This window comes from Vanacampus margaritifer, chromosome 11 (genome assembly GCF_051991255.1).
Source record: "Vanacampus margaritifer isolate UIUO_Vmar chromosome 11, RoL_Vmar_1.0, whole genome shotgun sequence".
Lineage (NCBI taxonomy): Eukaryota > Metazoa > Chordata > Actinopteri > Syngnathiformes > Syngnathidae > Vanacampus > Vanacampus margaritifer.
The window spans coordinates 6,086,323-6,113,429 of NC_135442.1; the positions used below are offsets into that span (position 1 = coordinate 6,086,323).

Genomic DNA, 27,107 nt, shown 5'->3' on the forward strand with positions numbered 1-27,107 from the left:
GCTAACAAAACTGTCCATGGGTTATTATTCAGGTGTAATACAAAAATCTGTCAATAGGTGTCATGGTTTACCAAGCTTCGTTTTGGGTTGAAAATAATGTTTAAAAAAGAAAAACGTAATTTCCTTCATACCACATGTGTATTAAAATTCAGAATAAATCAGAAATATACAAATTCACAGGGGTTCATCACTTTATGGACAAACAAACACTACTATTGGCGCTCTAAGGTGTGATTACGCGTAATAGACACATCCTTCGGTTCATTGTGTGGGTTAGTCCAGGGGAAAAAAAACAAGTGACCATGTCCTGGTTTGTTGTGTGACATCCGAACGCACCAATCACGTGCGAGGAGCCGACTGGATCCACTTCCCCACACTGGAGGAGCGGACACCGACGGCCGGCGATTCAGCACCAGCCAGTCAGCCAGCCAGTCAGCCAGCCAGCAAGTCCGACATCGTCATCATCGTTAGCCGCAGCAGACTACTGAGCGACGGCTCGATCTAATCCACAACGTCGATCGGATATTCGGAACACTCGTAACCGTCTGTCGGCGTGGAGAAATGGCCGGTATCTTGGCGTGGTTCTGGAACGAGCGCTTCTGGCTGCCCCACAACGTAACGTGGGCTGACTTGAAGAACACCGACGAGGCGACGTTCCCGCAAGCCGAGGACCTCTATCTGGCGTGCCCTTTGGCCTTCTGCATCTTCATGGTGCGGCTGCTCTTCGAAAGGTGACACCTTCATTTTGGATATATGCCCCCTCCGTTTATGTTTATTTTGCGGTTGCAGATGGTGCCGCTTCTACTTTAAACAATGGCACCCTTGACTAGTGCTTTTCGCTGCCCCCACCCCCCTCGCACCAGCGTGCTTCATCCCTCCTGCAGGCCCGCAGCAACGCGTCGCATTGGAGCTCCAAGTAGTTGTCCCATCAACTTGCTGTTGTGTGTACTCTTGTTTAAAATGTCGCCCTCACGCACACTGTTGACCACACGCACCAGTCTGAATGCGCGCACGCTGCAACGTCTCATGTTGTTATCCGTATTTCATTTGCAGTCAGTAATGTGGCACAGAGCAACGATGGCCATGCAAATAGGATCAGGACAGTGGAAGCTTTGTTGTTATTTAGCTTAGCAAAATCATTCCAATTTTGATTAGCTGAAAGGATTCAAGCTGGCTGATAAATAAAATGTTGTATTAGCTCTGTTGTGGTAGGCCTACATGTTTAACTGAAGTAGCATTTTGTCCATTATTAGACTAGTAAAGTCAAGGCCCAGCCTGCCACATCAATATGGATGGCCTGTTAAAGCAAATGATACTCAAGGTTTCTAATAATGGCCTAAATGTAAATATTATCTTCGCTTTTAATAACTTGAGATACTGTGAGCATTTTTGTTGTTGTTAGCAAACCCCTTTTTAGACACTAGTTGAGCAAATTATTTTCCCCCAGCTTCTAATTTAAAAACTTGTTATCCATCAGTTTTATGTCTATAGTACTGTATTGTGGTGCCTTGAGATACAAGTTTCATTCGTTCCGTGACGACTCGGCTCAAAACACTCATCTCAAATTATCTTTCCCCATTGTAATGAATAGGATTTCATTCATCCGTTCCAGCCCCTCCCCCCCCCAAATTTACAATGTGTTTTTAAATTATAAAAACAGAATAATAACATCCATAATTTAATGCTTCAACTCCAACTATTGTTCTGCTCCTTCTTGTGTGGCCAAACGGGGAATATAATGCAGTCATACCAATTTAAATGTGAAGAGTCACCATTAATTTCAGTGTTCACGTAAATGCACTTATAGGAGTCGTTTTTCGAAGGAGGAATATATGACTGAGTATTGTGATATTGTTTGTCTACTGGTAAAAATAAAATATTCATGCAACATATTAACTCGATAAACATAAATAATCAGAATAATCTGTCATGCCTTAAATTATACAATATTTTTGTCTTCTGAGTTTAACGTATCATGTGAAAGGATGGATTCATTCACCAACAGATTGAGGCCTCCTGCCCAAAAAAAAACAAAGTTCTAGCACTGAACCCACCAATGCATTATAATTTAACGCCAATTCACGTCGTACGAATAAAACCACTTCTCTTTACACAGCTGATTTGGTCTTCCTTCTTTGAGATGACATTTGTGATTAAAAAATACTGAAAAGTACAGGGAGCATAAAAATTGGCAACAAGAATTTATATAACTGATTATATTTTTGAATTACCGAGGACTATTGCTGATGACTCATCGGACCCCCCCCCCCCCCCCTCCCTCTATTTAATGCTATAATCATACCACTTTCTATTTCAGGTTCATTGCAAGGCCTTGTGCTGTGGGCCTGAAGATACAAGCCAACGGGCCACAAAAAGCCCAACCCAATGCCATCTTGGAGAAGGTTTTCACCGCCATTACCAAGGTTGTGCTTGTGCAATGTCATTATTTTCACTACTGGGCTAAAAAATAATAATAATCATAATTTGCGCTCCATCTAAAGCATCAAATATCTTTTTTTTTTTTTTTTTTACCAGCACCCCGATGAAAAGAGACTGGAAGGATTATCCAAGCAGCTGGACTGGGATGTTCGAACCATCCAGCGCTGGTTCCGACAAAGACGCAACCAAGAGAAACCCAGCACTCTTGCCCGGTTCTGCGAAAGCATGTAAGGTCATATTATCAAAACAACATTTAAATCACTGAACGATAGATATTCCGTCACATGATCATTACTAACTAAACAGAATTCTGGCCCTCAACTGATTTCTCAGTTTGGCACTTTTGTCTTGTTCAGAAATGTCTATTTTTACTTATATTGCACAAAAAGGCCTCTGCTAACTTTTGACTCATTCCTCACCTACCACTTATCCTGTTAAGCGTTGTGAGTGAGCTGGAGCCTTGATCTTTTCATGCTTTCATTTGAGCTTTTACTGTGCATATTTTTGGACACTTGTTGACTTAGTCATGCAGTCTTTAAAAAGTTCCTACCATACTTTTCACTGCATTCTGTGACAAAAGTGTAGTGGATGCATGCGAGGGAGAAGAAACCACACTAAATACTTAATTACATTTTCCCGCCCCCCCTTCTACGTTCATATTATGTTCTACAAAAGCGTGGGACTGCCATTATGGAGTAAACAATAATTTTGACTGGGCTATGTCTTTTTAGCCCCTAGGCGTTATTGTGACCATTTTCTGGCTTTTTGTTGGTTCTGACCAAGCCATTTCAAAATAAAATACTGCCCACGGGTTAATGTACTCCAAAGTGGCTTGAAGTAATTTAAATGTTATGGCAAAGTTGTTCGAGCGTATTGGTAAAATGTAGGCCAAATGCTAAAAACATTTATTAGCATTTAGCTTACATTTATTTTACCAATTTGTCCGCTTGAACCACTTTGTGGTACATTCAAATGAGTTTATCAGTATATTGAAACCACTTTGCATTACGTTTGAACGACATTGCCCAATCAAAAACTGTTAACTACACATTGGCAGCTCCAGGCTTCCGTAGAATTCTAATAAAGACAGTGACAAATGGTTATATGGGGTCACTAGGGGGTTGGCTTGACACATTTGGAAAAGTACTTTAAGCTGCATAATGCCTTAAGTCTTGACACCGTTCTGAACTAACAAAGCCGCCCCCGGGCTGTAACAGAGAAGCAGCTAATCTGCGCTGGGGGGACTTTGCCATCAGGGAGATCAGGAATTGTAAGCGGTGTGATATTAAAGACCAACAAATGAGGATGTCAGAGGCGTCATGTCTGACACCAGTGAACCAAACAAGATACTTTGAGTTTGAGGTTACATCTCATACTCTTGCCTAAGATCTCCCTTTTACTTGATCCGTACTGCTGGACTACCTACTACAACTTCCAGTCTTGACCCAGGGTTCGTGTTCTTTTGAACATAGCGGATTTCACCAAAGCGTGTTCCTCACAAATCATTACTGGCTGTACTTTTAATATACTTTCTCAGTTGGTTTTGGCTAGCATCTCCCCCGCAGAAATTCTGTTCTAATTAGGCCCACGTACACAGCTGTTCCAGAATGATAGCATTCTTTGTGTCTCGCTCGTAAGGATCTCTTCGTAGCAGTCCCGCTTGCTGTGATTATGATCAAGTCGGGCTTTTGTCCCAGCTTTGCTTTGTTGCAAATGTAGGTGAGAATAATCCCTGCCAAATGAACAGAACCCCTCTTCAAGGTTTCAGATGAATCGGCAGGATTTCCATTTAATTGTTGATAACAACTAGTAAGAGTGCTAGTAAGAGTTTTACGTCATCGACCCTTTTAGCATGTTTCCTTGGCCAAACACGGAAGCAAAAGAATGCTCTCCTCAACTAGTCACGTTTCTCTCAGACCATCTTCCTCAATGCTCCATTTTCACCACTACGAAGGAATGATTAGAAAGAAATTATCTCAACAGAGCGACAATCCTCCCAAGGTTATGGTTTCCACCCGAAGCCTTTGTTGCCAGGTCTAACTGTCCTTGAGCAAGATACTGAATTTTAAGTTTGCTTCTGACGCTGCATCATCAGAAGGTGAATGAGGACAGTGTTAAAGCGCTTATAGTACCTTGAAGGTAAAAAAAAGCGCTATACAATTTGAAAGCCCATTTACCAATCATGACACAAAGCTCTTTTTCTACGATGATCTTTTACCTTCTAACCTTGAACATAATTCAGTAGTTTTCTATTCAATGTTAGCTTTTCAGTATATACATTAAACTACAGTAGTTATTGTGTTTCTTATGCCCAATGGAGAGATTAGATAGCCTAGCAACAGTAGCTAGCTAGCTACAATAGCTAGCTAGCTAGAAAGATGCGGTACATACAACATAGAGGTTATAGAATTAATACTTAATCTTTAAGTTTTCTTCTCCTCAAAAGAAAGGAAAGAATTAGCTGAAGACTTCAAACATCACAATAAAAATTGCTTTCATAATGCTATTATCCAATGGCAAGTCATTAAACCAAATTAGGGGTTTGACAGTTGTCTGTGCAAAAAGAAACATTTGTTGTTTTTGTTCAAAAATGGGCATTTTAAAACCAATCTGATATGATAAACTATAAGTGAGCATCGTGATCTTTTTAAAGGTAGATCCTTTTCATACGGTTCTTTATCTGAAGCTCATTACAGTCGATTATGTAAATGTACCAAATGCCGTAGCAGGAGGCATTATGTCCTGCGATCTAACCTCACCCACTCTCTCTTGTTAAAAAATGTAGTCAACGACAAAAAAGATCTGATGTTTGACATTAGAACAAAACAAAGACTCTTCGTGGCAAAGTGAGTGAGTCACTGTGATTGTACACATATAGCAGCTATTCAGCAGTACTTGGGGGGGGGGCTTGACGGAGCAGTTGCCATGCAACAGTCTTGACAATGTGCCAGGTAGACTTTCCCAGTTAATTTTCTTTACAATGTCCTTTAATGTAGCTCAAAGCGTGTGCGTCGCCTACACGTGCCACACTTCATCAACTCTGGTCAAATACTACTTTAATCGAGCTCAGTGGCGTGCAGAGAGACTCGTTCACACATTGATTGAGGCAGAGGCCAGTTAAAGCGCCGGCCGGGCGACAGTCAGGAGCGCGATCAAAGCCCGGAACCCCCCAATTTCAACTTGAGTAACAATGGCATGTTAGGAACAAACATCAGCAGAAGAAAGCAAGTCTAACAGGGGGTGTCAAATGTATTTTTTTTATCACAGTTGAATTGTAGCTAGTGAGGAAATTGAAATTGTCATGGAACTTACACATGTATAACTCCATATTTTTAACCGTATTTCGAACCATATGCAGGGATGTGATTTTTCCGCTAATTCGCGGAATTCCGCTTTTTTTATCTCCCCCCACCCCCCCCCCCCCAAAAAAAAATTCCGATTTTTAATTTTTTAAAAAAAAAAATTAGTAGTAGTTCATTGTGTATGCACATGACTCCGACAGATAACATCTTCTGCTATTACAAAGACATTTGTGGTATGCTCTAATATGAGTTACTTTTCATTTGGTCATGATACAATTATTTGTTCATGAAATTTGAACTCTTCAACATTATTTATGTGTTAACTTAGTAATCACATTAGTTAGATATGATGATATTCTCAGTGATAGTTTTTAAAAGCAAAGGCAGTCCAATGTTTTTGAATGTGACTGATTTTGAGTTGACTAAAACTGCCATTTTATATGGGATAGTTCAATATACATTGAAAATTTATGCTGTTGTTTTGTCTATTTCTTTGTCATGTGAGTGCATTGAAAGTACTGAAAAACACGGAAAACCCCCTTGTCCCCCCACCAGGGCACTGCCCTGGACCTAGCTGGGTGCCAGCGGCCCCCAGACCCCCGGCTAAATTTTCAGATAATTTCACTTTGGTCAAATCACATCCCTGCATATGGTATATGGGTATAAATAATGTTGTAGTTGTTTAAATCATCTCATTCAGTTCTTATTTTCATTCCCCCCCCAAAAAAATTGTTTTGTTTACAATTCTTTCAGGTGGAGATTTACATTTTATCTCTACATTTTCACCTATGGAGTGCGTTTCCTTAAAAAGGTAAGACAACTAAGTAACAAATACTTTTAAACATCTTTTGCCATGGATATTTTGTGTAGATGGGCAAACTACCCCCCCCCCCCCCCCCCCCGCCCATATTCAGCCTTAAATGAGAAATGACGTATATACATGGCTATTATAGTAGATACCCTTCCCACCCACTCGGTTCAAGCAAAAGGACAATTTTCGGAAAAAAAAAAAAAAACATGATTCATTTACAAAATTCCGTTTTTAAGTGCACCTTGATCACCATCCAGATGCAGTAAGTAAAATACTGATTGTCTTTAGACACCCTGGCTGTGGAACACTAAAGAATGCTGGTACAACTATCCTTACCAGGTAAGTTTTTTTTTTTTTTTTTTTTACATCACGTTTACAACACCTAATGTTCTATTTTACCTCCAGTCTTTTTGACCTTGTGACCTTTGACCTCTGTGTGCTCTTGCAGCCACTGACTGTGGACATCCATTATTACTATATACTGGAGCTGTCTTTCTACCTGTCCTTGCTCTTTTCTCAATTCACTGACATCCGAAGGAAGGTAGGAGCACATTTTTTTGCATGCATTCTACCTGTTATAGGTTATTCTACTTGTTACATTTGTATTTTTTTTACACCGCAAAAAAAAAAAATTGCCTGGTTACTCCCTTGTTATCTATTTATTTTTAAAGTGATGGTAGTGTAAATGTCTGTGTGTGGTTTTTTTTATAAGAAAAATATCACTATCTATATTGTACTTTATAAAACGTACATAATAACCGTAACAGTTTTTGCTTCACTTCAATTGACACTGTGCGCTTTTGGCCACATGCGGCCAATATAATAGACTTCTATGGAGATGATCAAAACTCAGTAATCCGCAGCAATATTAGCCATTTTTCGCAAAGGATAAAGAATGCATACCTGTGAGAACTGTTATATTATGACGTGAGGTTTGCTCCAACGTTTGTATTCAATTATCCGTTGCGGGTTCACGGTATGACAATTTAGAGATTGTGGCTGCTGTTCACCGGACTGCACCAACAAATTTCAGGGAAATGGGTATTCAACATAAGCATGGAACTCTGTCAACCCATTTCCAATCATTTTTTGTCCCTTTTTTTTCATAAACATGGCCACTTGCATACTGTATTTTGTTTGTGCACTGTTTTACTTTGCATGCCTTCCAGCCATGATTTTATTCCCGTCTCCAGTCCCCTCCCCCTCCCCCCGCCAACTCTGTCTACCCTGACCACAACACATGTGATGCCACAGCGTGTACGCCCTCACTCTGTCATCTCTGTGTTGACTCTCGGCATGTTGTCTGTTTTTTGTTTCTCCTTTCAGTTTTTTCATGCACAAGCACTACACTGAGGAGGTCCTCTGCATCCCCTGCCAATTCCAGTATGTTATCCCCGCACGTCTCTCGTCTTGCTTTCATTCTGTGTCTTCTACTGTGCATCCTCTTCTTGACCTTCCTTCTCATTCTGTCGCCATGTTGGCTGGCCTGATTTCTGGTTGCTCTGAATGCTGACATTTCCGTCGCTAAGGTTTGATCGATGTCTGCTTCCTTGGCTGGTAACACCGTTTTGAAGCTTTACAAGGCTGGATGTGGAAGTCAATATTTTTCATAAACCAGTAGTCCGTGCAAATTCTCTCTCAGGAGGAACTGTAAAACGACACAAATCTATAGCTATTTTTCTACATTACCGTATATGTAAAAATAACCATGGTATACAAAAGTGCTGCTGTAAAATTAACTAGGGGGGGGGGGGGGGGGGGTCTTGGTTAATCACATCCATTTTAATGGAGTGAAATGCCAACATGTTGGAAGTTGGACAAGTTTAGGCAACCTCACACTTGAACATTTTATGTATGTGGTGTAAACAGTGGTCCTGAGAAAAGATGGCAGAGTTCATGGGGTCGCTCAAGGTGCCCTTCATTGTTGTATTTTTTTGCAAATAAATCATCTAGCGATAAGCTCTTTCTCAGTCTTGTTTTGTCGTGTTATAGTTTGAGGTGTCACAAAAGCAAAATATGGAAAAGGAAGTAAAAAAATGTTCTGGTAAGATGAAAACTTGAGATTTAGGAGTGGCCGAGATAAATTTTTGTTTAAGAGTTGTGTTATAATGATTTTGTCCAATTATCAGGTTCCCTTATTTTGCTATTTATAGGTATATCTTTAAGGAGAATTTATTCTAAAACTAAATACGAATAGTCATGTTGAGCATCGTCCATGTCAAAATACAAAAAAAAAAAAGTACTGCGTGTGTTCACAAAATGCTCTCCAAGTTTGATCTAACGCTACTTCTTTAAACCGCCGGTTCTTAAAATAGCCTTCAGGTTATATGATATCGCTAAATCTCATAAGATGCGAGTGACATTGCAATCTGTAATCGACAGGATTTCCTGATCATGTTACTTCACCATGTGGCAACCATCTCCCTCATCACCTTCTCTTATGTCAACAACATGGCAAGGGTGGGGACTCTGGTCATGTGCCTCCACGATGCGGCTGACGTCCTGATAGAGGTGAGGGTGCGCGTTGGACGTTGTGGGTCGTATCTAAAAAAAAAAAAAAAAAAAAGTTGGATCACTCGTATTTCAAGGTACTGCTATGTAGCAAATGCTAAGTGGTATAGTAGGTGTAAATAATGTGTAAGATAAGCTTTTACAGTATTTTTTTTTTTATTCCGTTATCACCAGTACTCACTTGTTTAAGGAGTCTTGTGCTTTTCCTTAGGCCGCCAAGATGGCTAACTATGCCAAATGTCAGATATTGTGCAACCTCCTGTTCGCAATGTTTGCCGTCCTCTTCATAAGTTCCAGGCTGGCAGTTTACCCAGTGTGGTAAGTGTCACTTTCCTGTGAAGCTCACAGTCGTTAGCGTGCACTTGACGGTTTGCGAAAAAAGCGGTGCAAACATTTTCACCTGGGCTGATAATAATAATAATAACACATGACAAACCTCCTTTGTATTTAGGGACAAGAGTAAACAAGCGTCATTTTGATGCTTACTCGCAGCTTTAGCTCGACCTTGAAGTGAAGCGTTTGTCTTTCGAAACCCTGAAGGTTTCACTTCTTCCCAACACCTCAGACACATGTCTGTGAATGTTGTTGCTAAGGAATAGTTACTATGGTTACGGTCTCTCAGAGAGTTAAAGAACTCCGTAAATGAAAAGAAAATGATTATGGTTTATGGCTTGAGAGAAAAACAAAAAAAAGAAAAGAATGTGTTTAGTGGCCAGAGCACAACGAATGGCTTCCTTTGTCTTGTGTTCATTCAAATGACAAAGAACTGTTTATTTTTCGTTTTTTGGGTCCTTGTTGTGTCCTTGACATTTTGTTGTAAATGTCACTCGTCATTTGGGTGGTATTGGTGTTTTTCACGAGGGGGGGGGGGGGGGGACATGATTTAGTGTCTAGTTCCTCCATTAATGTGACACACACTTATAGTTTTAATCAAAAATAATAGTCCATTTAATCACTCATCAGGCTTTGTAGCGATCACGTCACATTTTAACACATTTCTGTAGACACTGTAATTTTCTTTCAGCCGCTACTACGCTAATTGTAAAAGTTGTCACTACTATAAAGCATTTGCCATCCAGCTTGATTTCGACAGCCACTTAAAATAAATGGCTCAAGGATTTTGTTCGATTTTTTTCCCTTTTTTAACTCTTTGACTGCCAGACGTTTTCAGAAAAGAGATGCCGTGGGTGCCAACCGATTTTAAGCATTTTGACTGATCTTTCAAGGTCCATAGAAAATTATGTGTTTGGACTATGGAAACACACATACTACCAAATGAAAGATTGTACTCTCATCTTTCATCAGAAAAAAAAGTTTGTTTCTACCTTATTCCGTTTTTCAGTAATCAACAATAGAAAATGGTTAGTTTCACCTCTGTTTTGAAACAAACGTCTTTTAACGTCTTTGGCACTCCTCCATAGGACTTTACTAAACGTTATTTAACGTTTTTGGCAGTCAAAGAGTTAATGTCTACTCTACTCACTGTGTTCTCCATTTTCCTTTTCTGTGTGGTAGGATTTTAAATACCACCCTGTTTGAGAGTTGGGACATTGTCGGGCCCTACCCGTCCTGGTGGGTCTTCAACCTGCTTCTAATCTTACTGCAGCTTCTTCACTCCTACTGGTCCTACCTCATAGTGAAGACGGCATACCAGGCCATCTCCAAAGGAAAGGTAAACGTCACTATCGCGTTCGCTTAGCAGCCTCCATACTCTCTACCTGTCATTGCTTGTTACGGTCAATAAATATCTGACTTCACTTTTCTACTGTCTCTGCTAACTTGCAACCGACAAGGTGGGCAAATGGAATCCTTTACATGTAAGTAGTGAAATTGTGGTTCATCGTTTATGCACTTACTATTTTCTGTGTTTTGTGTTTAAACGAGAATGCTATGATATGTATGCTATCGTTGCTAGGCTCCAAAACTCAAAACAAATGTTTTGCGATGTTGGTGTTTTTTGTATGATGAATGAAGTTATCATTCACACACAGTTGTTTCATTAGACATGTTTTGGCAACATAAGATAAGCTTTGCTATGTTTTAAGACTAGCGCCAGTCACACTAGCTAAAGCTATGCGAGGCTGACTGCTTTGCTAATCCACGACCATCTTATTGTCGTACTACTCAGACCCACGCAAACAAATGAATCATATGTCGATAGGAGCAGACAGGCAAGTCAAAAAGTCCTTCGTAGATTGGCTGATTGCGAGACAAAACCCCCAAAACGTGATTAGCAAGTAAGTCAACTTAAAGCTTTAAAACGGGGGCGAATTAGTAAAAAGTCCTTATCGACAAGTCGACCCATCGATTAAACCCCAAGTTCACTACAGTTTAATCAAGATGTCTTGTTAATTTAAAAATGCAATTTTAGCTAGCACCATAGAATCCATATTTGCTTTGCTAATTCCTCTAAATCTACGCCATGCTCCTTTTCATACAATGACCAATATTCATCAAAACATTGTTTCTTAGCCATACATGCCGTTTTAACGCATTTGCTCCCAAAAACGTATATATATGTTCAATTTTAAATGTTTTAAGTGTCCCATAGTCGTAGTTATGTTTTTTTTTTTTTAATGCTAGAGCATACAGGAAGGCTTTGATGCAGCCTCCTAAGTGCAGAGAACGGGTGAAGCAATGATAGTAATTACAAAAACGGCCAGCAGGTGGCAGCAGAGTATAAGAGATCAACCAGGGCCATGTTGCAAAAAAAAAAGCTCTTTTCACCAGTGTTTTAAACCGATTTTCTGAATAATGACGAAACCTAGCTATATTCTAATGCTAATTGCAACAAAATGGGAGTAGATCAAAATAGAAGAGACGTAGTCTTTCTTTTGATAGGTTTCATGTTATTATAGCAATAGAACACAATAATCTGCGGGCCTTGCAAAATCAGTCAAAATCCAATAAAACAGCCGGCAGCAAAGGGGGTTGCTTCAGTGAAAATGGCTGGGAGTCAATTGAGTTAAATGTCAATTTTCTTCTATTCAGGTGTCAAAGGACGATTGCAGTGACATCGAGTCCAGCTCGGATGAGGACGACAGCCCTCCAGCCAAGCAGAAACATCACAACAGCACCACCAACGGGACCAACAAATCTCACGGAACCAACGGCTACCTGACAGGAGCCTCTTATCCCGATGAACACCGACTTACATAACCGTCACAGCATTGAAGCTAACATATACATCATCCGTTCATGTGTGTGTACATGTGCGAGCGTGGAGACGACATCAACATCACTTATTGCATTCTGGACGTTTTGTTTTTCAGTTGAACCAAATCCGTTTTGGTTTCTTCATCTGCATATTCACATCAGCACTCCAAATCAATCCATCAATATATTTGATCCATTTTTTTTTTACCGCTGTAAGCATGCTACGTCGATACGCAGTCGTCTGGCATTCTGGGGGTTGTGATTGCGACTTTTTATGTTATTTATTTTTCTCACGTTTACGTTCAACGCTACACCCCCAAAGATTTGCCAAAATGATGAACGGTGAGCTACGATGTGTGGAATTGGCTCACCTTTCCTGGGGGGAGAGAAAAGACTAACATTGTCCACTTAAGCTGTATATGAGATGTCGACAACAGTATTACGTGTGTGCATCGGATATGACTAGATGCTGTATTCCCTGTCGAAGCATTTTGTTAAGTCAGGCGGCGCATTTCTGCTCATCTGCCTTGTATGAGGCGGTCGTGAGTTGTTTGAATTATTCAATAAATGAACATGATATGAAATATTGCAAATTGGTGTGGGTTGTTTTTAATGAGCAATAAATACACAGTACAAGACCAGGCTAAGTTGGTTTACTTAACTAAACTGAAACTTTTTTCTTTTTTTTTAAACAAGCAGTTGTAACAAAGTGTTCTACATATTAACGATCAAACCTCTTGCGTTATCTGCTTGATTTGACAAAATAGCTGAGGCTTAGCTGGAGTTTTCCTTTGGAAATTCCATTGACAATAACTCAGGTGATTTCCGCATGAGTGACTTCGGGAGGAGGTGGTCAAGGTCCAAAGTCAGCAAACGGCTTCAGTCTTTAAAATGAAGGATTATACCAGCAGCTGCTGTGTGAGTATCTGCGTCGAACGCTTGTTTTTTTGTTGTTGTTTTTTTTGCAATCGATGGGTCCTGTTGTCTATTTTACTGCACGCAATTTTTATGACCATACAGGTGTCGATTTAAATTCTCTTTTGTGTGCTATTGTATTTTTCAGTATGACCAACTGTATCAAAATGTCAAACGAGTGTCAAAAGATGGCGAGTATTTCAGCAAAGAGCTTATGAGCGTTATGCAGCAAAGGTAGAATAAAATAAATGCACTCGCATATTTAAAAGTTACAGCTGGTTGACTTCTAAAGCGTTTGACTTAACACTTTTTTTAGGTCCGAGCTTGACCACACGTATGCTAAGGGCCTTCAAAAACTGGCTGCAAAACTTATGAGGGCTTCCAAAGGGATGGCCAACAAGTAAGAGTCTTTTTGTGTTGTTTAAATTAGGGCTGAATGAGTTTTGAAAATGAATCCCATTGCGATTATTTTTGCCAAGATCCTCTTCCCAAGTAATTTTCTTAATAAATAAATTACAATAGACAATATTCATAGAAAGAGATTTAGCGAAAAGATTCATCAAATGTTTTGGTCAGGTTAGGCTTCCGTAAACACTTTGACGCATTCACTACAACTTCACAAAAATCTACCAAGCAAGTGTGGTGTAAACAAAATCCAGTAGGTCATAAATCAGATTACACTGTAGCCTACAACAAAAAATGTATTGCTACATTGCGATATCAATATGAATGTGATTCATTGTTCAGCCTTAGTTTAAACTTTACCCACAAATAATAGTGCCCATTGAACATTATATGATGGAATCCCAGCAGACGGGATCAAAACACAAGGCGGGTGTGAAGCTGTGACCTTATTCATGCTTTCAGATCTGTCTACAGTGCCTGGTGTCAGGTGTCAGATGAGATGTACTCCCGAGCAGATGCCCACAGGTAGCCTTGGTTTTAAAGCCTTTAAGATGTGCATCTTAATACAAAAAAAAAAGGGTGCTCAACGTTTTTTTGTTTTTTTTTTAGATCATTGGGAAATGCATTTCAGCAGGAGGCTATTCTGGAATTACGTCAAGTCTTGGATGAGCATAACAAGAGAAAGAGGCCTGTGTGTGTTCTATATATAGCCTTAAGATACAAGTTTAAATTGTTTCGTGATCACTTGCGTAACTCAAATCGCTCTTATCTAAAAACCCATTACGTTCACCCCTCAAAAACGTTTTGAACTATTTATATTTTTTATTATTAATAAAAGAAATAGCACTCTATTTATTTATTGTGCTTTATAAAAATGCACGGTAATGACATAATTTAAAAAAAAAAAAAAAACAGTTTTTCCTTCAATTAAATGCATTAAGATGCTCCTGGTGTGCGCAACACACATACAGACATACAGTAAATGAAGACGTCTCAGCTCCTGAGTAAAGCGCAAAAATAGCCATTCTTCGCAGAGGATAAAGAGTTTATGCAAGTGAGAATTTAAGCCTATTTGTGTTCAAATATCCATTGCTTTTAAGATGGGCTATAACTATCATTGCTATTCGTTAGCCCGTTATGTGTTAGCATTAAGCTAGCGAAAGACAAAGTTGTGCAGGATTTTTTTTTATTATTAATTAGTCTGCTAGTAAACTTAAAAATAAAAAGCTTGAAGCATCTGTTTTTAAAGAATTCTTGACGATCTGCCAAACTGCTACTTTTGTGAAGTGAGTTGCAGGATAAATTTTATTTTTTTTTTAATTACCTCCTGACGAAAGTTCTCTCTGCTTTAACAGCTCGACAACGCCATTGACAGAACGGGAAAACTTCTTATGACCAACTGGACTGAGCAACTCAAGGTTAACCTTTTCAAACACCTCCATGACAGTGTCAGAACTGAATATTATAGACTTTTTTTTTTGTATGCAGTGCTTGTCTAGTATCTGATAGTCAGTGTATATTAGGTCTGCTAGTCCTTCAAAGTAAGTAAAGGGCTGATTTAAAAAAAAAAAAAAAAAAAAGCCTCTTTACATCAAAACTTCATGTCATACAACCAACCTTGACAAGTGTAATAAAAATGAGTTACGGTAATTGCCTGCATTTACAGACCAAGAAGAAACTGATCGGATTAACGCGGGAGCACGAAGCTTTATTCAACTTTGTCGAGCGCAATAAGCACATATCCACAGAGAAAGAAAAACAAAAGGTAAGCTATTTCTGAAATGCAGTACTGTATATACTTCTTTTTTTTTTTGCGACCCGCGACGGAACGATTTGACTTCCCGTTCTTGTTTGCAGATGCTAAATCGCCTGACAAAGTCGGCGGAGGTGCAGGCGCGTGTGGATGAGGAATACTTTCATGCCAACATGGAGGGCCAACAGATGCGACTCAAGTGGGAAAATACACTTAAGAATGGCTACCAGGTGACCAAACATGATATACATTTCATTATGGAGGAGAAAAAAACGGTTTTGTAAAAACTACCTAACTGTCTTAGTAACGCATTTTAATCTTTATGTTTGCATTTCAACTAGTTGAGCGGGTTTAAAAGACCACTAAAAGCTCTTACAGTGTGAATCAGTCAGTCAAATTTCACGTTTCTTTTACGGCTCTAATTAGATTGTACTTAACAACAGGGATGTAATTTGACCAAAGTGAAATTATCTGAAAATGTAGCCGGGGGTCTGGGGGCCGCTGGCACCCAGCTAGGTCCAGGGAAGCCCCCCGGAGCTCATGGGTTTTCCGTGTTTTTAAGTACTTTCAATGCACTCACATGACAAAGAAATAGACAAAACAGCAGCATAAATTTTCAATGTATATTGAACTATCCCATATAAAATGGCAGTTTTAGTCAACTCAAAATCAGTCACATTCAAAAACATTGGACTGCCTTTGCTTTTAAAAACTATCACTGAGAATATCATCATATCTAACTAATGTGATTACTAAGTTAACACATAAATAATGTTGAAGAGTTCAAATTTCATGAACAAATAATTGTATCATGACCAAATGAAAAGTAACTCATATTAGAGCATACCACAAATGTCTTTGTTATAGCAGAAGATGTTATCTGTCGGAGTCATGTGCATACACAATGAACTACTAAAAAAAAAAAAAAAAAATCTGATTTTTTTTTTGGGCGGGGAGATAAAAAAAAAAGCGGAATTCCACGAATTAGCGGAAAAATCACATCCCTGTTAACAAATCTATGTACAGAATCATCCAAAAGGAAACTCTTGACCAAAGTGTCCCTTTGCTTCATTACGCTATTGCCGCTTTTTGCAGATTATTCAGGAGCTGGAGAAACAACGAATTGAAGTCCTTTGCAACATTCTGAGCCGCTACAACCTGCACATGTCCAGTTTTGGGCAGACCCTTAAACATGTAATATGTAATAAAATACTCGATTTGTCATTAGTGATTCTTCTCATGCCATTATCGATAATGTAATGATTATGAACGTGACCGTTCCAGGGCCAAAAGCAGATTGAGCTGCTGGTCCAAAGAGTGGACGCGGATAAAGACATACAAACATTGTTGGCGGAGAACAACATCACGACGGCAGACGACAAAGGCGAATTTTTGATGATGGATTATTTTGTAAGTTAGTTTTACTATTATTCTTTTTAGTCGTTTCTGATCAATTCAGACCCCGCTTGTGTCGCGTGCGCCAGGAAGAAAACGGCAAATCACTGATGTGCAGGGAGCGAAGAAGAGACGCCATTAAAGTCAAACTCCATCGCTTGGAGGAAGGGATCTTAAAAGCCAAGAAAGACTGCGAAGGCAACCTGCACTAATGACGTCAATTCATTGTAATAAGAGTAATTCAACTGAAAAAAACGTCTCCGTTATCTTGTCTCAGGGATTGAAAAGCTGATGAAGACCTATGCGGAAAACCCTTCCTTTTCAAATCAGAGGAACTTGGAGGAGACCGAGCAGCAGCTGGATGAGGTTGTGCGACGCGCCGTGTGTGTTTTGGACTTTGTGGGGGGGAAGAATGAGAAGCTGAGTGAGTGGTATTGTGTTGCATTACAGAACACGCTGAAGCTGGATCTCCTGGAGGCCACGCATTATAAACTCTCTGCATCGTTGGGTGAACTGGAGGGCAAGCCCAGGTCCTCTCACCGATTTAGGGACTGCATTATCAAGTGGAGAGATAAGGTACTCTACATGGACATATTGTCAACAGTTAATGATCTCAGGGACATTACGCCAACGTAAAGCGTTGCACGTAGAAAATAGATCAAGAAAACGTTGCGGGATGTACCCTGTCCGCATATGACGGACTAATTTGACAAAAAAAATGTACAGCTTCAAAATATCTAGGATGGTACACTGGAAAGATGACTAACTGTCGTAGCCCCAGTCTACATCACCTACGTTGGTAGTATAACATTAAATTGACAAATTTCTTGGGTCTAGAGATACCGGACCCCTCAAAGTACTTTGATAACCAAAAAAAGAAAAGAAAAGATTTTCGCAGGGGAGTTGTAACTTTCTGATCATTTTTTAAAGAAAAAAACTGTTAAATACAAAAATTTAAAAGTAATCCCATCTTTCTAGTCCTTAATTTAAATCAGCTCGCTGTGCTTGTCTGAAAAGTCAGCAATTAATCAAGCATAACGGTGCGCCACTAAAACTAATGTTTTTCTACTACATTACTGTATACTGTATTTGACATCTTAAATTAGGAAATTAACGGTGTGCTTTTTCTATGATTATATTTGACTATTAAAAATTAAAATAACTTTTTACATGTGGACAAGTGACTATTTCAGAAACATAAAAACAGATCTTAGTAGTTACATATATGGTTAATTTAGGGCGGCTGTGGCATAAATTTGACAATGCGTTGGGGGGCAAATACATTCTCTAATCACTGAAGATAACAATTTTAGGTGAACTAATGAACACACACACACTTGCACGCACATACCAAAAAAAAAAAATATATATATATATATATATTTAAAAAAAGGAGAGCAATGATGATGACATGTCAAATCGGTACAATTACCAAATGAACAATACTGAGCTCTCCAGGAAAAAAAAAAGAAGAAGAATAAATCCACTCTAAAAGCTAATGAATGTGAAATTGAATTTTGATATTCACTAGGATTTCTCGATTAATATCCGCATTAATGTGATGTCGTTGCGGCAAGAAAATTGTCAGAACATTATCTTGGGAATCTTTTACCAAACCTATTTTATCAAGTAAATTTCCGTATTTTTTGACATATTCGACTAAAATGAAAGTGGTAAATTGCTGCCATCTTGTGGCATCGACAGGCAATTACGGCACCATATACCATGAGAGGAGGAGTTTCAATTATTCCTAATTAACCAGAGACACTGATCATCCCATTAGGACGGCGAGCACAGTGTGGTGCAGCTGACTCGGCCGGTGAAACTCAAGAAGACTCCCTTCAGAACCAGACACTCCCTGAGAGCCTCCATCATCTACAAAGGACCCGTTCAGACTACAAAATGTCCGACTGAAGAGCCCGCTCCCGGGGGCCAGCTTTCTGGTACACCGTTACAGGAATCGGAGAACCTTGTTCAAACCCCAACACACGCGCAAGAGCCTGCAGAACACGGTAGGACTTTTATAGAAATCTGGTATTTATTTTTGAAATATTATTTTTTTTTATCATAATGCTCAACACAGAACTATTTACAGTTCAACGAACGCCAGACGTTTGCACTGTGGGCCAATGCAAGGCCTTATACAACTTCACACCTCAACGCAGTGATGAATTAACTCTGAAAGAAGGTATGGGCGGTTATAAGGTATACAAGCGTGCCAAAAAAGCAGAATTGATTATTTGTAACATGTGTTAACAGGGGATCTACTAGACATTTACACAAAGGAAGAGAACGGCTGGTGGTTTGGCGCACTCAATGGCCAGACGGGTCATTTCCCGTCCACCTATGTTGAGGAGCTGCCTGTGCTAAGTAATATCAAATCATCTGAAGCCTGACCGTATAATGCAACTTCCAAACAGAATCAGCATAACATGTAGACTTCAAAAACTTTTTTTTTTTTTGTAAGAATGTCTTAAAATTGCAAAAACAAAGAAATCACTTATGTGTCTAGAGTTGCATGACGTACATTCTCGCGTGTTAAGACGAACAATCTCAAAACAATATTTAATAAAAAGCTTCTGAAAATGAAATAAAAGTCACTTGTTTTTGTCATTTCCTCATGCCACTGAATTGGAACATTTTTAAAACCATGAATCCAAGTCCTGATTCGCTGTCTATTCTTTTGCTTCCAAGTGCTATTTGACAACATATGAGTGCGCTGCAAAGGCTTTTTATCATTCTTGATTTTTTACCCCTTCTTGGCGAGCTTGGGAGATAAACTGCTCCCGTGCCTTTTTCAGGAAAACTGCTAGTTTGTTGGTCTCCTGCAGCCGTCTCTCCAGGTCTGGCAGACCCTCGAGTGCGGGCTTGCTCGACACACCTGGAACACGGGAACATTTGAGTAAATATCACAATAGCCTATTTACAGGTTATGACAGTTAACCGGTGGTGTTCCAAAGACTAGATTTGGTTATTTTTCTGGACGTGGACTTATTTGTCATGACTTTAACTACTGTTTGAAAGTGGATGGAAGCACAATTACAGTATATTATCTTGATGAGAAGTTTCGGGCCAAAGATTTCCCAAACCAGGCCCCTGTTGTGACCTCAAGTACTTTTGTTTTTAATACAGTTTCATGACGGGGGCTTACTTTGATATGATCCCTCTTTGGAGAGTTCTATTGTGATGACGTATGGCCTGTCCGGATGAGCTGCGTCGATACTTCGGAACACAAACTGCAACCGGTCATCTTCACAACAGCAAAACAAACTCAAGTTACACAAATACTAGGAGTCATTTAAAAACAAACAGGATGGTGAGAGCGAGACGTTAAAAGGAAATGCGAGAAATACACAAAGTGAAATCGGGAATGTGCCTTGCCATCAATTTTTCGCATTTCCATCCTTAAATTTTCCTCAAAGATGAATCTGGCTTTTTGCAGGTTCTTCAGTCTGTCCTTGTTTGTCTTATTTTGGGACTCAATCACTGAGGAAGTAAAACATAACAAGATGACAATGCCAGTTTAAAAAAAAAAAAAAACTTCAATCAGACTGATGATGTCGAAATTAAACATACATTCCTTCGCCTTGTCTTTTTCTTCTTGAAGTTTCTCCATCTCCCGGATAAAAGTATTTTTCTGAATTTCCTTCTGCTCACTATTAGATGCAACTTCTGTCAAAGCGTGCTGTTTCTCCAGCAACGATTCATTCTTGTGATGCTGATCTGGACATCAGGACAAAAGTTGATTGGAATACAATAAAGGAAAAAAATGTGGCACCATTTTAGTTGCAATCAGGATTTTAAGTATTAAGGTTAATCTTGTACATTCTATCAACTAAGTCCAAGGTCCATTTTTTTATTATTATTAGTATTTACTACAAGGGGCTGGTTTACTTTACTTTGTCTAACCATGAAATGAGTATCCAACTCATTTCACTTTTGATATCGCCTCTCACTTACGTGTGCAAGCATTTGACCAGACAGAAACTCTCACCTGTTGTAAGCCTCTCAATTGTCTCAAACAGTATCTCATCATCAGCACATTTCTTTATAACTTCATCTGCGCAAAAGAAACGGGAAACTGTCATCACTGAGTATTTATGTCCACCCAACAAGCACAAAGAGAAGAACATAAACCCACCATACCTCGAGCCATTCTGACAAACTCCCGATGAGTTTGGGTCAGCTCAGCGCGAATGTCTTTCATCTCGGCGAATTCTTTCAGTATTCTTTTGTGAGCTTCTGTCATTTTCTTGTCGAAATTAATAGTGACCTCGGGATCATCGACTGATTCCATGTTTAGGAATTCTGTGGGTGTATGAGTACAAGTAATAATATGCAGAGGGAAATATTCAGGTGTATTTAACGCATACGTTAGCGTCAATGCCATTAGCACGTCGGCTATTGCTAACGCGAAACAACAACCTTACTTATTCGCGGTGGAACAATTAGCACTTTAACAAATGATCCTTAACCATTTCAACTAACTCACATGCGAGTATTTTAAAAGTATACATGATGCTTACGTGGTGAAACGTTTCTTGAAACTGTTGAATTCGCACGTTCAGCCGTTCGATATTTTCAAAATTTCGCGGTTTGTTCGGTCTGTTTGTTGGCGGAAACTGTAGCCGGAAATACGGAGGCGGGACCTTTTTTTTCTTCGTTGTGTTTGAGGTTGTTTGCAAACTATAGTAGTGCATTACCGCCATCTACTGATCTGAAACGGTTACTTCTTTGACTTGCAATCGTATCTGCTCACTTGCATTTATAATTAATTAAAAAATGTAGCAAAATAAGATAATAAAAAGAAACTTAAAAAGGGCTGGGGTTTAATCATTCTTTTATCTAGTCATGGCTAATTATTTTATGTTTTACTCATTATACCAATTATTTAATTTGCTCCTTGTTCATATTTTATACTTCAAATTGAATGTGTTAATCACGTCATCAATAGAAAATACAAAATTAATATTTCCTTATTTCTGGAACATAAACTTCTTTATATTTTCTTTATGTATACGTTACTTGACTTTAATTTGTTCCTCTTTCATATTTTTTCCTTCATTATTGAAGTTCCATTTCCTAACATATTTCACATTTTTATGTCTTCCATTTTATAGATAAACAAAAAGCTACATTTACTGAGGAGTTGAAGGTACAGTTATCTGTTTTTTTTACTCACTTCAACTTTACTATTATGTTTCTGACTATCTGAAACATAAAAGTTAAATATCGGCTCAGTATCATATCATTGCCTGCTCTCCTTCAACAATAGTGAAAAAAAAAAAAAACTATTATATAATACACATTGTGATGGTTAATCATCTCTGTGTTTATTTGCCGGTACCAGCTGTGTGAGGGGGAAAAAAAGAAAATAAATGAGGCCGATGCAGGGGATTACGTTAAGGAGCTCTCACTTTTGGTGTTTACAGTGGCTAATATTTAACAATTGTAAAAGCAATGACGTGTAACATATCTAATGGCTGACAGTTCGGGCATTAACAGTTTTGTAACATGTTTAAGTGCTGTGCCCTCAAGATTTCTTGCGTGCGCAAACTGAACAGCTTGCCATTGTTGCCAAGGCACCACCGAATGATTTATTATCATGACAGAGGGTTGACATATAAAGCTATCTGAGATGCACTTTAGTGGTTATTTTTTGCTTTCACCGGTGCTAGAGAAGTCACTTTTTCCAGTCCTGGCCACAGAGAAATCAACCTGAGATGGATTTTGTCCACAGTAGCGAGGTGCTAGTTATTCAGCATCTCCAGAACAACTACGGGGAATATCGCAACTTCCTCGGCTTCATTTCGAACGTGGGCGACCCAAGAAATATTTTTTCAATTTACTTTCCACTGTGGTTCCACCTGAGTCACAGTGTGGGCACCAAGATGATATGGGCGGCTGTTTTTGGAGATTGGTTCAATCTCATTTTTAAATGGTAAGCCATATAAATAGTTCTCACTTTCAATTTAGGGCTGAATAATTTTGAAAATTATTCAAATTTATTCAGTATCGCTATTGCGATTTAATATGTGATGATTTTTTTTTAAGGTCTTCTTTCCATGTATTTTTTTTTAAACACAAGCTAAGCTCTGTATAACAATAAACAATATCCAATTTATTATACATCAGTGTTTTGGTCTTATAGGTTCATGAACTAATACAGTATAAAAGACGGTTTATTTATCGTTTTCAATAACAGTTATCAACTTACTAAATACTTTAAATTACATTTTTTAAGCGTCTATTACTACAATTTCACCGAATTCTACTAAACAGGAGTGGCATAAACATAAGTCTGTAAGTAATTACAACAATAATGTAAACAAATCTGTGGCTTTATCATTTCAAACTTTTCATGTTTCATGAAACAAACATGTGGTTTGCACTTCTTAACTCATTCGCTGCCATTGACGGCTGTAGACGTCAAAAATTCATTTGAACTATTTCTATTAGTTTAACATTTTTTCCACTTTTGTTAACAAGAGCATGAAAACCTAAAAAAAAAATTATTGTACATTTAGAACAGATATAAAATTAATAGTGAGTCAACTAGTGAAGCAATGTGTTCAATTCCGATTAAAAAAAATGAATCGCCTTACATCCCTAATTTTTTATTATTTTTTATTTTGTTTAAATAGTGTCAGGGGATTACATTTTTTGATGGTAATTAACTGCATGACTTCAATAGTTAACTCACGATTAAACATTTTATATCTGTTGTAAATGTACAATAAAAAAAATACTAGGTTTTCATACTCTTGTTAACACAAGTGGGAAAAAATGTTAAACTAATAGAAATAGTTGAAATGAATTTTTTACGTCTGTAGCCGTCAATGGCAGTTAATGAGTCAACTACTTATTTTAATTAGATGCTATAAACAAATATATATATATATTAATTTTTTTATGCAAATATATATATAATATATGCATTGTCAACTTGAATTGAAATTATTGTTCAGCCCTAATTCACTTTGTAATAGACTATGATCAAAATCTTGTGATTTTAGGATTCTCTTTGGGCAGCGACCTTATTGGTGGGCGCATGAAAGTCACCTTTCCCACAATGATTCTTTCCCTCATTTGCAACAATTTCACATAACGTGTGAAACAGGGCCAGGTGAGTTTCAAGAATGTTGTTCACTCACTACAACAAATAACTCGATTTCTGGCCTTGACCAAGATTAAGGATTTTTTAAAAAAAAAAAAAATCTAATCTAATCCAGCTCTTGTATTTAGTTTGTATAGGTGTACAAAATGAAGTGTCGGGTGCCAACCTGTTTTCGGTGCAGGTAGTCCATCCGGTCATGCCATGGGCTCATCATGCGTTTGGTATGTCATGATCACGTCTGCTCTCAACGCTACTCGGACCTCCACTTTCACCATGGATCACACTTCTAAGAGGTTTGTTACTTTTCATTACACTTTACCTCCTTCAAGCGTATCTTGTAGTGCAGACCCTCAATTCTAAACCAAACTATATAATTAAAGTCTCCACTCATTGATTCTGTCCAGGTTTCGGCTTCTGAGGTTCTGCTTGTGGGCTGCTTTTTGGATCATTCAGATCAGTGTTTGCATCTCCAGGGTTTTTATTGCCACACATTTCCCGCATCAGGTCATCCTCGGCCTTCTAGCTGGTGAGTTTTGTCACAGGTATTCTTAAATGAGTAAGTGTTTTATTATACGCTATAGATTACTCACAAAAGGTTTTACAGGACAATTTAATTTGACCTCAACTAAACTTAAGCGCACGTTGACATTTTTGTTATTGGGCATCTTTATCTTTACTTTTCGTTGAAATGGGAAAAAATATAGTTGTTTTTTTTAGGAAGTGTGTTAATGAAGATGTCATTTTATTGATAATTTGTTAATACTTATGGCAAAAAATAATTGATACGATCACCTATGTTAGACTTATAAATGACTCATAACAGAAAACTGTCAATATTTGTTTAAAAAAAAAAGAAGTAAGTTATTTGGATGTATATGAAACCCCTGGCATTATTGTTGTTGGTTTTTGTGTGGTGTTAATTTGTTTTCTTTATGTTGTACACTAGTATACGAATATATAAGGTTTCATTTTGTTTATTTCGGGTATACTGTGGGTCAATAAAGCTGATTAAAAAAAAACAACCTTTGACCGCAAAAACGAAAAAAAAACTGCTGCAAAACAAGGTGGCGCCACCTTGTGGTGCGGTGCCATACTGCGAATTGTTACAAACTGTGTTAGCACTAGCAAAGAGTTGAGCAGCAATATTCAAAACAATATATATTTTCTTTTTAGTATGCCCACTTTTATACCTTTCTGTGACGCAAGAGAGAGAGAAATTCAAGGACAATTCTCTTTTTGGCAAATTGCAGGTATGTTGGTCGCAGAGGCGTTCCAACACATCCCCTCCATCTCCAGCGCAAGTTTGAAAGTGTACATCCAGACCAACGTTTTCCTGCTCACCGCCGCCCTCGGCTTCTACCTGCTGCTCACTCTGGCAGGCGTGGATCCGCTGTGGTCAGTCACCAAAGCCAAGAGATGGTGCGCTCATCCAGACTGGATCCACCTGGACACCACTCCCTTCGCCGGGCTGGTGCGGAACCTGGGATCTTTGTTTGGGTTGGGCCTGGCTGTCAACTCTGAGATGTTCATTCAGAGTTGTAAGGGCAAGAACGGCCACAAGATCCGATTTAAGCTCATGTGCTTGGCGGCCACCCTCACAAGCCTTCAAGTGTATGACGTAGTGATGATACCGACTCACACGGAAGTGCTTTTTTACTTTCTGTCTTTTTGTAAGAGCGCGTCGATTCCAATTGTTGTGGTTGCTCTTATTCCTTACTGTGTTGGCTTGATGATGGGAGAAGAGGACAGGAAACTTGTTTAAAATTGAAAGATGTCTTGTAAAACGATTGTTTTGATTTAATTTGTATTCAATGACAGATTAGGTCATGTATATACATATATACAAGTCTATGAAATTTTTTTATGCATGTTTTTCATGTGTTTATGTTATTATTAAAATGAAGTTGTTGTAAATTAATGTTAATAAATTGCGAATTTTAAAATGTCTTTCTGATTTTATTTTCTCAATCACAAATCGAAGCTCAGTGTTTGAGAGAATTCTCAACCAGACTGATTTAATACCATAAGATTAACTCATTCACTGCCATTGACGGTTATAAACGTCAAAAATTCATTTGAACTATTTCTATTAGTTTAACATTTTTTTTCCACTTTTGTTACAAGAGTATGAAAACCTAGACATTTTTTAATTGTACATTTAGAACAGATATAAAATATGTGATTAATTAATTAATTAAAAAATAATAATGATCTTGCCCTTCATTTTTTATATAAAAAAAATAATAATAATTTATGGCAGTGAATAAGTTAAACAATAAATAAGCACATCTAAAGGTAGCAATACAACTTTTATTATATTATTATGACATACCGGTACTTTTTTTAAATTCATGAAATAAATGAATTTATTGCTATTTCTAGCACATTTTATAAACGTTCCCAATGTGTTACATAACTTGCACGCAGAAAGAAAACAATGACATTATTATAGCCATATATCAAATTATGAGACTTGTTAAAAAAATGGAAAGTATGGAGCCTGTGTAAGATATTTTTGTAATTATTTCTAAGGCTTCCTTACAAAATGTAATGCATAATGCATCATGTGTTTGAAGTACTGTTCCACACTGAGTCCTGGGTTGAGCTATACATTTTCCAATTCATCAGCCAATGTGTTGCAAAGCAGAATGGGGTTTCCTATTTAATGAGATTTGCATTTGACAGATTAGTGCATCCGTTTGGGGTATTTCCCATCTGTAGGTAGTTGCTAAGCATCCAGTGCTACCTCAACTCATTACATAACTGTCCTAAGTAGTCAGGTGACCTGTTAACAAACAAAGCAGCACTTACAGGTACACGAACGATCCCCTCTGTGATGGTGAGTTGTCCTCTCATGTGTGGAAGTAAATGAGTGGCGAAAAAGCAAGAATGTTGTCTTGAACATGATATGGCATATTGATGATATGATATAATTAATCTGTTGTAATTACAAGAGTTAGCCTCCGTCAGAGTGAAATAGTGTAAGTGCAATATTGAAAAACGACTTTCTTACAGTCCACAATTGCATTAACAAAGCCAATAATCAAATAAACCTGGCTCATATTTAATAGTATTAAAAAAAGGATGATCAAAATGTACAGCCGATATGAAAAGTCTACACACCCTGTCAAAAAGCCAGGTTTTTGTGGTAAAAGATAATGAGACCTAGATCAATCATTTCAAAACCTTTTCCACCATTAACTCATTCACTGCCATTGACGGCTATAGACGTCAAAAATTCATTTCAACTATTTCTAGTAGTTTACCATTTTTCCACTTTTGTTAACAAGAGTATGAAAACCT

At 38.3% G+C, this 27,107-nt stretch overlaps 4 protein-coding genes across 9 annotated transcripts; 3 read left to right on the plus strand and 1 right to left on the minus strand.

The window, feature by feature from the left end:
- The first annotated feature begins 356 nt into the window (after nt 1-356).
- On the plus strand, nt 357-12,803 carry cers6 (ceramide synthase 6). Of its 2 annotated transcripts, XM_077579731.1 has the most exons (11): nt 360-731; nt 2,318-2,423; nt 2,536-2,666; nt 6,495-6,552; nt 6,841-6,891; nt 7,001-7,093; nt 8,935-9,063; nt 9,275-9,381; nt 10,579-10,735; nt 10,857-10,880; nt 12,055-12,803. In XM_077579731.1, exons 1-11 carry the CDS (start codon nt 562-564, stop codon nt 12,220-12,222), a joined length of 1,194 nt encoding a protein of 397 aa, XP_077435857.1. In that variant the 5' UTR covers nt 360-561; the 3' UTR covers nt 12,223-12,803. The 2 variants fall into 2 exon arrangements, with proteins under 2 accessions (XP_077435858.1, XP_077435857.1); XM_077579732.1 differs by lacking the exon at nt 10,857-10,880 and having other exon boundaries at nt 357-731.
- A 254-nt stretch (nt 12,804-13,057) lies between these two features.
- Nucleotides 13,058-19,277, plus strand: nostrin (nitric oxide synthase trafficking). The gene is made up of 16 exons (XM_077579730.1): nt 13,058-13,137; nt 13,283-13,368; nt 13,451-13,534; nt 14,002-14,064; nt 14,149-14,230; nt 14,895-14,957; nt 15,206-15,304; nt 15,397-15,522; nt 16,388-16,486; nt 16,577-16,702; nt 16,777-16,885; nt 16,965-17,053; nt 17,138-17,263; nt 18,471-18,699; nt 18,783-18,875; nt 18,947-19,277. Exons 1-16 carry the CDS (start codon nt 13,111-13,113, stop codon nt 19,081-19,083), a joined length of 1,638 nt encoding a protein of 545 aa, XP_077435856.1. The 5' UTR covers nt 13,058-13,110; the 3' UTR covers nt 19,084-19,277.
- On the minus strand, nt 19,239-25,292 carry spc25 (SPC25 component of NDC80 kinetochore complex). Of its 5 annotated transcripts, none has more exons than XM_077579738.1 (7): nt 25,165-25,292; nt 20,834-20,995; nt 20,682-20,747; nt 20,264-20,410; nt 20,069-20,173; nt 19,839-19,937; nt 19,239-19,568 (listed from the first exon to the last, which is right to left on the minus strand). In XM_077579738.1, the coding sequence occupies exons 2-7, from the start codon at nt 20,982-20,984 to the stop codon at nt 19,423-19,425; spliced, it is 714 nt and encodes a 237-aa protein (XP_077435864.1). In that variant the 5' UTR covers nt 20,985-20,995; nt 25,165-25,292; the 3' UTR covers nt 19,239-19,422. The 5 variants fall into 5 exon arrangements, with proteins under 5 accessions (XP_077435864.1, XP_077435861.1, XP_077435863.1 ...); XM_077579735.1 differs by having other exon boundaries at nt 25,146-25,288; XM_077579737.1 differs by lacking the exon at nt 25,165-25,292 and adding an exon at nt 24,995-25,120.
- LOC144060323 (glucose-6-phosphatase 2-like) lies at nt 22,411-25,656 on the plus strand. Its single transcript, XM_077579739.1, has 5 exons — nt 22,411-22,628; nt 23,704-23,813; nt 23,986-24,097; nt 24,209-24,330; nt 25,055-25,656. The coding sequence occupies exons 1-5, from the start codon at nt 22,411-22,413 to the stop codon at nt 25,564-25,566; spliced, it is 1,074 nt and encodes a 357-aa protein (XP_077435865.1). The 3' UTR covers nt 25,567-25,656.
- The last annotated feature ends 1,451 nt before the right edge of the window (nt 25,657-27,107 follow it).

Excerpts from the sequence above, each read along its gene's own strand:
- cers6 (XM_077579731.1), top strand. The coding sequence starts at position 562 with ATGGCCGGTATCTTGGCGTGGTTCTGGAACGAGCGCTTCTGGCTGCCC. Across the intron at positions 6,553-6,840 it reads GAGTGCGTTTCCTTAAAAAG|ACACCCTGGCTGTGGAACAC; the intron begins GTAAGACAACTA and ends GATTGTCTTTAG. Across the intron at positions 7,094-8,934 it reads TCACTGACATCCGAAGGAAG|GATTTCCTGATCATGTTACT; the intron begins GTAGGAGCACAT and ends TGTAATCGACAG.
- spc25 (XM_077579738.1), bottom strand. The coding sequence starts at position 20,984 with ATGGAATCAGTCGATGATCCCGAGGTCACTATTAATTTCGACAAGAAA. Across the intron at positions 20,411-20,681 it reads AATTGAGAGGCTTACAACAG|ATCAGCATCACAAGAATGAA; the intron begins GTGAGAGTTTCT and ends CCTGATGTCCAG. Across the intron at positions 20,174-20,263 it reads AAAAGACAAGGCGAAGGAAT|TGATTGAGTCCCAAAATAAG; the intron begins GTATGTTTAATT and ends TTACTTCCTCAG.
- LOC144060323 (XM_077579739.1), top strand. The coding sequence starts at position 22,411 with ATGGATTTTGTCCACAGTAGCGAGGTGCTAGTTATTCAGCATCTCCAG. Across the intron at positions 22,629-23,703 it reads TTCAATCTCATTTTTAAATG|GATTCTCTTTGGGCAGCGAC; the intron begins GTAAGCCATATA and ends TTGTGATTTTAG. Across the intron at positions 24,098-24,208 it reads ATGGATCACACTTCTAAGAG|GTTTCGGCTTCTGAGGTTCT; the intron begins GTTTGTTACTTT and ends GATTCTGTCCAG.
- nostrin (XM_077579730.1), top strand. The coding sequence starts at position 13,111 with ATGAAGGATTATACCAGCAGCTGCTGT. Across the intron at positions 13,369-13,450 it reads ATGAGCGTTATGCAGCAAAG|GTCCGAGCTTGACCACACGT; the intron begins GTAGAATAAAAT and ends CACTTTTTTTAG. Across the intron at positions 17,264-18,470 it reads TTATCAAGTGGAGAGATAAG|GACGGCGAGCACAGTGTGGT; the intron begins GTACTCTACATG and ends TCATCCCATTAG.